Below are 8,484 nucleotides of genomic sequence, written 5' to 3' on the forward strand. Positions count from 1 at the left end.
CTATTTAGCAGGTCTGAGAGGCAGTGTTTGTATGTTATGTAATCTATGATATGTACATACTTGATCAAAAGAAACAATATTGTTAATAAATAATCATATTTTGATAGTTATAATGAAGACCCTACTTAAGTCGTTTAAATATATGGTGAATATTAATATTCAACAAGATTAAATTGGATTTAAACTCATAAAACTTTCAATAGTTGAGATCATGAGTCAATTGAAGTTAGATTACCATGGAAAACCTGAAAACACTGGACGGCCGGTTCGTCCTATTGTGAAACTCCTCAGCAGTGCGCATCCACGATCCCGCCTCGCGAGATTCGAACCAAGAACCTTCTGATATTCATAAAACTTTGTTTAACAACCTAATTTTAGTATCAATAAACTTTGATTATAAGTTCAGATTGTCACGTAATATTTTTTTTCATCTATGATGTTATTCATCAAATTTAGTAGTAAACTTGTTGATACTTTCAAAAGTATGAATTGAGACTATGAACACATTCTTTCTTTATATAGACGAAAGATTAAAATAATCATTACTTCTAAAGAGTGGTTTGTTACATTTTTGAAAATATTTATAAAATAATTTTACATTTGACGTTAGTATGTTGATTATAGGTTGAAAGGAAGTCATGAATCAAAGTTAAGTGGTAGATGAAGTCCATTATCTAAGCTTATATTTCATATTCAAGGAAGAAAGGTGTCTACTAGGACTCAAACTACTATTACTATCATCTGGCAATTTAGGTTGTGATCAATCCGATGTAATGCTGAAATATTTAGACTAAACAAGATTTTATTTATTATTACCAACTAAGTAATTAGCGTTTATTTTACCAGTAAATTACAGTTTTTATTCAATACAGACATATCATACGAAACCGGAATATTACGAAAATTAATTATCATTATAATTATATAACGTTTAGGTTGCATTAATTATAAACAAAAATTAACCAATCACTTACAGGATTCCAAGCACAATATCTAGACGCATAAGTGTTTTTAAGTGGTTGTGGATTTCGGTGAATCGGTGATGTTGAGGATGATAATAGTGATGGTGAATTATTTTCAGATTTTGTAATCCCCCCAAATTTTGATGAATATTTCAGAAATCGATGAAAAAACTGATGGCTTTTCAATTTAAATGATGATCTTTCATCTAGTGATTGGAAACTATTTTTTGGTCTATGTTTGAGTGAGAGTGAACTACTGTCTATGTTTTCTGAAGGATATTTCAAAGTTTCAGTGACATTGATGGAGTCTAAAAAAAGAGAAATATTGATATATATTTTTAAATGTATTGTTTACGCTAACCAATAACACAAAAAACTCAGAATATCATTAAGCAGTTACCATACAGCGTGATTGCGAACTAAAACTTGAACATTGAGATAATATTCTAGGGATGCATGAAGTTTTACAATGAATAACCTCCTTAACTTTAGGGCACTATATAATCCGTAAAGCACGAATTTCGGTTACTCTATCAATTTACAGAACACCTTGTGTACAGTATATTTTATAATTCCATTTTTTTTATATTTGTTTCACAAATTTGAGGAAATTATGGTGAGTAATTCAATTTATTGTTGGCCGATGAACTGTGGAAAACTGATAAGAACTTAACAATTGTTTTTCCTATCATGAGATTCCTTAGTAGTGTCCACTGATAAATTTGTCAGAGATCAAGTCAGAATCATCAGATCTCCTGATGGAAAAGTTACTGTTAAATAATAAAATCATAGTACAGTTGTCTGGATATATTCAGAACCAAATGAAACTGGAAAGAGAGGTCCATCATAAAATACTCGCTACGAAATATTTGACTATCATCTTTGATGGAGTTGTAGGTACACACTGTTGAAGAGTTCTAGAATAGAATGTGACAATTGTTCTGTGAGCCTTTGCTTTTAGTGATTCTTAAGCTAAAGTTAATCCGTAATAAAAATTACTTTAAGTTTATTTTATTGCAAACCAATGGGTTTTCATTTCATAGTCATATGTACCATAAAGAAATTGCTCTAGAAAACTTTGTAATGGTACACAAATAAAACAGTACTTTTTCTCTACCTACTGCTTGTTAAATGTATCTAAAACTAGGCATTCACATGTTTATCAAGTTATGCACTATTAACATAAGATTATAAGTCACATTGGTAATAATATTTGTTTATATAATCTAATACGTATAACCATTTCCCTATAATGTCGATTAGACTTTTTAGAAAAAATTGAGTGACCGATTAATAAATTAAATAATAACATTATTTGGGAAAAAGGTACATTTCATTTAAAGAATAAATATCCTTCATTTTAGTTCATTTTTGCTTAAAACCAAAGACTTTATAGCCTTTCTGGAAGAGCAAGATATCACATGAAACTTCATTAGATTACTTCATTTTTGTATGGATTGTTTGAATCTTCCCGTTGATGTTTAGGACTGCAACCGAACAGTCAATTATTAGAATATGTGCACCCCGTGTGAATTGCTTCAATATTACCCTACGTTACAAGCATTATAAGCAGAGATGGATGGTGGCTAGCAATGGAATTCAGAACACATACTTTGTCCTAGTTAAGACTCTTCAGCTGGATGTAATGGCATCCAGATTTGATGTTCACTCTGGGATTCAAACCAAATACTGTTCGCCTCAAATGACATCAGGTTATCCACTTAGATACTGGTTCTACTTCGAATTATAACTGACCATTTTATATTGAAATTTAAACAAAGCAGTCATTGATACTGTAGATCGGAATGACAATTAAAGACGTGGAATTAAATCACCTTATTGAAAAAACAACCAAACAATAAAGAGACTAACAACAAATAAAAATAACGAATACAAAAATGAATCAAACCTGACCTCAGTGCATAAGCTAGTAACTATCTGGATTTAATAGATATATGGATTACGTCATGGCGTTTGAGGTGGTCATTACTGGGTTTTAGTACTGGAGTGAACATCAAATCTAGGGCGTCAGTACAACTAGCTGATGTATACCAAATAGAACGAAACATTAGTCCTGAATTCCATTGCTAGCCACCACATATTTCTCCCTATAATCCTTTATTAGTTAATGTTTCTCAACTTAAGTCAATTAACGTAATCGTGTGGTAAACGGCCGTTGCTTTTGATTTCTTCATACATTTATGGTAGACTGTGAGCAGGCTTTAGAGTGCGCATTCATCAAGACCGTTAAAAAATAACAAGTGCTAGATGTTCAGATTCACTAGTGAACCATCAGTTGTTCATTCAGTGATTACTATAATGAAAATGTTGGCCATCTATAGATCACCAAATAACAGAAAAGTTTTTCTCTATTTAGAATATGAATCCTTTGTTTCATTGTTGATCTATGATCTCGTTAGTTGCTTGTCTATCTTTTAAACGTATTTAGGCATATGACTGCAAATTTAGCACCATAACACGAGTTTAAGAGTTTGTGCGATATCGCATCAAAAAACTGTGCATATTCTAATGATCATTTAAGTTTATGTGTGTACAAGTTGCATTCACACATACATTATTGTAATTAAAATGAAATAAAATTGATATGGCTTAGTAGTTATGATTCGAACTTTCCCAACAGCAAGATCAATGTACTTCGTAATCATGTAAACTGTATATATATATTAGACATATAGGCTCATCAGTTGTGATTGATTGGTCACTGACCAATGACGAGTATCACGTTTGTTTATCTCAGCTGAACGAACTCAGTGGCTGGTTACTTCTGAATGTTAGTAAAACTGTAGATACCTCAGTCCTAAAGAAGGTCCTCCGAGGCTTGAATAGGTCAGTAGTGACGTCTGAGAGCGTGAAACTGAGTTTGAATCTCACATATATTAGCACTTCTTTTAAAAATTACTCGGAAACATTGTTGATGAGTGCGAGCTAGGACTAAAACTATGTTCAGGGTTTTCTTGCTGACTACGTTCAACCTCTTAATCGATCATTTAATAAGCATATTTACAGCTTCTTTACTAGGTATCGAGTAGAACAATAATATATCAATATAGAAGCAACGATATCAACTTATGCTCTGATACGATTTAGGTCGAACTTGAACAATTTTGATGATTTAATATTATTATCTGAGACACTTTTATAAAGTCCTGGTTTTCGACTCATAGCCTTTATAAAGATTCTCCATTCGCCCCTTCACCTAACTTTTAATTACAACAAGAATTTTCCTAGTTCACTTCTGGCTGCATTTCCATGAATAATAATATTATATTTAACGCCATTGCACCTGATACTAGGAAATAGACGTTTGAACAACTATCAAGTTAAACATCTCAACTAAGTCCATCATTATTAGGGCAACAATCATTATGATACATTAACCATTGTGTCGTCATTACTATCTGTTGGCATGTGTTTCCTATGGTTGATAATATCGAAATGTTTCTCATTCATTCGATATGTGTGTAAATTTAATTCGTTTGATCATGAAAAGTACTGACGACTTTTGCTTTATAAGTAGATAAACCTTATCTTATCCATCCATACTTCATATAAACTGACTTTTGTAAAACATTTTGGTAACAACATTTTATTGATACGAAATAATCCGGATGTGCAAGATGCAGAGCACATGAAATCAATAAAATTTACTTGCTCTTATAATGTTAATTGACCTAACTGACTCAAAACTGTCTTGACAGAACTAAATATATATTGGACTACAATTTGAAGAAATAATATTTTAAATACCCAGCAGTAACTGCGTGTAATGTTGAGATATAAAATCTTGAATACGACACTTTTAGTGCTAAGAGATGAATGTTGTGATGATATTCCAATAACACTGAATGCATAGAACAGAGTATAGAAAATTGAGCAATATCCGGTTACCCAGATCTTCAATCAATAAACAATCACTGTTCATAAATCACGCAATCTTCAAGGAAAAACTTATCAAAAGAATTATACTATTCGGATATAAAAGATGATTGGAACTCAGTTTGAAGTAATTTTTAAAAAAAAAAGAATATACTAAGATCATGAAATATTTATGTTACATACATAATGAATACATATAATATAGAATAATGTAATCACTATGGTAACATTCAGATTGACATTTACAAATTTATTTCCGATTGATAACTAATAAAAAGTTTTGTATACATTGAACATCCTTATTTATCACCCATTGACGTCAGTATAAAATACAATAAAGATATAATTATTACTAAAATTGAAGATTTATTAAAATTTTTCAATTTAAATTCCAGATCTTTTTTTCTCATATAGTGATATCAGTTAAAATATCATAAAATATCAAAAAGTATTGTATAGTTATCATTGTATCCTATTTTTAAGGTTACAAGAAATGCTTACCAACAAATACACATCTTAAGCAATGACGAATAGTGGCTAGCAGTGGAATTCAGGACGCGCGTTTCGTCCTATCTGGGGCTCGTCAGCTGGATGTGCCTGCACCCTGGGACTCAAACCCAGTACCTTTCGCTTCAAACGCCATCGCGTTATCCACCTAGTTATTGAGTCCTGATAGCCACTTGCTTGTGCAATGGGTGAAGTTTAAATTCACTCTGAGATGCAGGTACATCCAGCTGACAAGTCCCAAATAAGACGAAACGCGCGTCCTGAATTCCACTGCAAGCCACTATCCATCTTTGCTTATAATGCTTGTGAATTAAGGCAGTATCCAGTCAATCCACCCAGAATGTACAAGTGCCAATAAGAGACTGATCAGTTGCAGTCCTAAACATCAATGGGATGGTTCAAACAAACAATACCAAGTGAATTTAAATACACACCTTGTTATTCATTATTATAATTATTAACTACCTCTCTTTTACAGTGATTAAAACCTCTGATTTTAAATGGTATTTTAACTGATATCATTTTTCCTTATTCAACATTTAATTTTATCATTTCAAAGATCAACTGAACGAAAAATTAATGTACATATATAGTAAATAAAATCAACACTTCTGAACTTCGTCATTTTATGTTAATTGTATTATTAGCTCCGAATGTATAATGAATAAGAAGTTAACCCTCCCCCCCCCACACACACACTTTGGTAGTTATTGCATAGTTAAAGCTAGAAAGTCTAATCATTATTGTAGCTTTAAATAGATGGACAAATCATAATTATTGTGTTTATTATTTGTATTAACTCATATCGTTTGCGATTTATTTTCGCATTTATTTCTGGTGAAACAAAATGTAAACAATTTCCCTAAACAGAATTGTAGTAACTAAGTGGTTAACAATAGATCTTTTTTTAAATGTTTTAACTAACCAAAAACTATTATTAAATAATGGAATATGAATATTCAGTGAATAGGACAATTGTATAGAAATGTGAATATCATAGAATAAAATCATTTTCATTTTAGGATCTGAAGTACCATTGAGATTAGTTGGAATTGTTTATGATTTTTATCGTCACTGGTAATCAATAAAACATCAAAGAAGCTCTACACAGCTATTTCATTATATTATGCATCCTTTTATATTATTAATGCACCTTAAAATTAACCGAATACTGAAATAAAGAGTTTTTACGCTTTATGATGAATGCAACTTCCAACAAACTGCGTTGGAATTCAATGGTTTACAATTCTAATTTTATTTAATTGTCAACACAACGAGATAATTACTTGATTGCAGGGTATTTAGTTTAGCCTTGATGTAATTGAAATTTACCAGCCACTAGTGCTCAGAATCATTGCCTGAAAACTTGAAGCTTAAGCAATACAGTCTCTTAAGTATCTAATGATATGACAAAATAATCATTATCCATCACTTAGTTTTTACAGTTTCCTGAGTGATTTAACTCTGTAACGAAAAAATACCCACTGGTTTACTATTACATAACAGTTAAAGTACAGGAATAACGGTAAAATATTTAGAACCGAAATTATGATATATGGAAATAACACTGACATTCATTGTGAATAACTGTGAAAACGATAAGATGAATAAACATGACTTTACTGCAAATAATGATCATTAAAAATTATCGTTGATGTACTAAAAGACCATATATATATATATTGCACATACATGTATCACAAATCACGTTCTGTGAAAGCCGGCAAAAAATAGTTTAGTTACAAAATGTAACGTTACTTTTAGGTATAATTTGTGTTTCGACATCTAGCTTGCCCATTGAAACTCAATAAGAAAAAACGTGGTTTTCGAATTAGGTTACTGTAGAAATGGAACGTTAAAACCTTTGTCGTCTTATATTTCACTCATACATTTACATTTTGTCATTTTGCTTAGGCCATGGGCTAAAGAAATTTTATATTACTTTTATTTTTCATTCATTCATGAATATAATCACTTGAATTTGTCATTAAAAATGCAGCTTCTGGCAATTCTGTTGTATGAATTCAAATGTGGGGGATACATAACCAAAACTACTCAAAATGTCACGTTTGTTCATTGAGATAATTTAACGCATGCACATACAGTAGAAATTGGACTTAAAGCGTTTCTCAGTGCCGTCTTCAAAACGTAGGTAAAAAACGGTATCTATGTAACAGTGTAGCTTAATGTGTGAATCTTTGAAAAAACACTCATATCTCACCCTCTAATATAACAGTGTTTAAGATGTTTTTTTGCTTATAAGTGTCTATTAATAAGTTGAAGTAAAAACTTTATGATCTAGGAAACAAACTTTCATGAAAAGTATTGTTTTATTTCACTGAAGTCTACATTTCGAGCCCTCATTTGCTCTCAAATAAATGGACGATTCGTAACACTATTTTCAGGACTACTTAAGCCCCTTGAACAAATATCTGCCCAAATTTTAAAATTAATTTTCAAGTAAATAATTCATTTACTATCAAGAATATTTTTGTCGAAACTAAATTAAGGACTCAAATAGTGATGTACATGTCAACAATCTTTATAAAACAAATCTGATGTTTGATAAAGTTATAATGATAATTATGGAATAAGACCATTTTACTGGTTTCTAGAGTCTTTCTCTAGGATTCAGTGACATGGTGTTTATCACATTTGCAGTATGCTGCTATATGTTAAATGCATAATTCACTGTTGTTAGAACATATCGCTTAGTATAATATCATTGACTTTATTGTTAATACAAGTTGTCCTTCATTATTCAGTCCAAATGTACTAAGTGTATAGATAATTTTTTTTAGGCGATCTTGTCAAAAGGAAATCATAAGTATTACAAACTAAACTAGCTTGATTAGTTAGACATACATGAGTAGTAGTTTTCCAATATTCGATTATACAACATTTTGTTACGATTTGTTTGTTTGTGTATTCAAGTCACTGTTCGGTACTACTTATAAGACGTCGTGTGATTTATGTGGAACTTAACACAGACTAATGAAAGGATCCCAGTGTAAATGAACGAAATTAGCTCAAATGGTTTCAGTCAACAATGAATATCATTGGCGTTGAAAACGATACAAAAGATACTTGATATAGGAGAACTCCGGTAGGAATGGTT

The 8,484-nt window shown here is 31.1% G+C and overlaps 1 protein-coding gene across 1 annotated transcript; it reads right to left on the reverse strand.

The window, feature by feature from the left end:
• Positions 1-941: 941 nt before the first annotated feature.
• Smp_180280 (hypothetical protein) lies at positions 942-7,164 on the reverse strand (the record flags this gene model as incomplete). The annotated part of the gene is made up of 2 exons (XM_018793875.1): positions 942-1,270; positions 7,125-7,164. The coding sequence occupies 2 exons, from the start codon at positions 7,162-7,164 to the stop codon at positions 942-944; spliced, it is 369 nt and encodes a 122-aa protein (XP_018648344.1).
• Positions 7,165-8,484: the final 1,320 nt, after the last annotated feature.

The sequence above is a fragment of the Schistosoma mansoni genome, chromosome 1 (assembly GCF_000237925.1).
Source record: "Schistosoma mansoni strain Puerto Rico chromosome 1, complete genome".
In the NCBI taxonomy this organism is placed as follows: domain Eukaryota; kingdom Metazoa; phylum Platyhelminthes; class Trematoda; order Strigeidida; family Schistosomatidae; genus Schistosoma; species Schistosoma mansoni.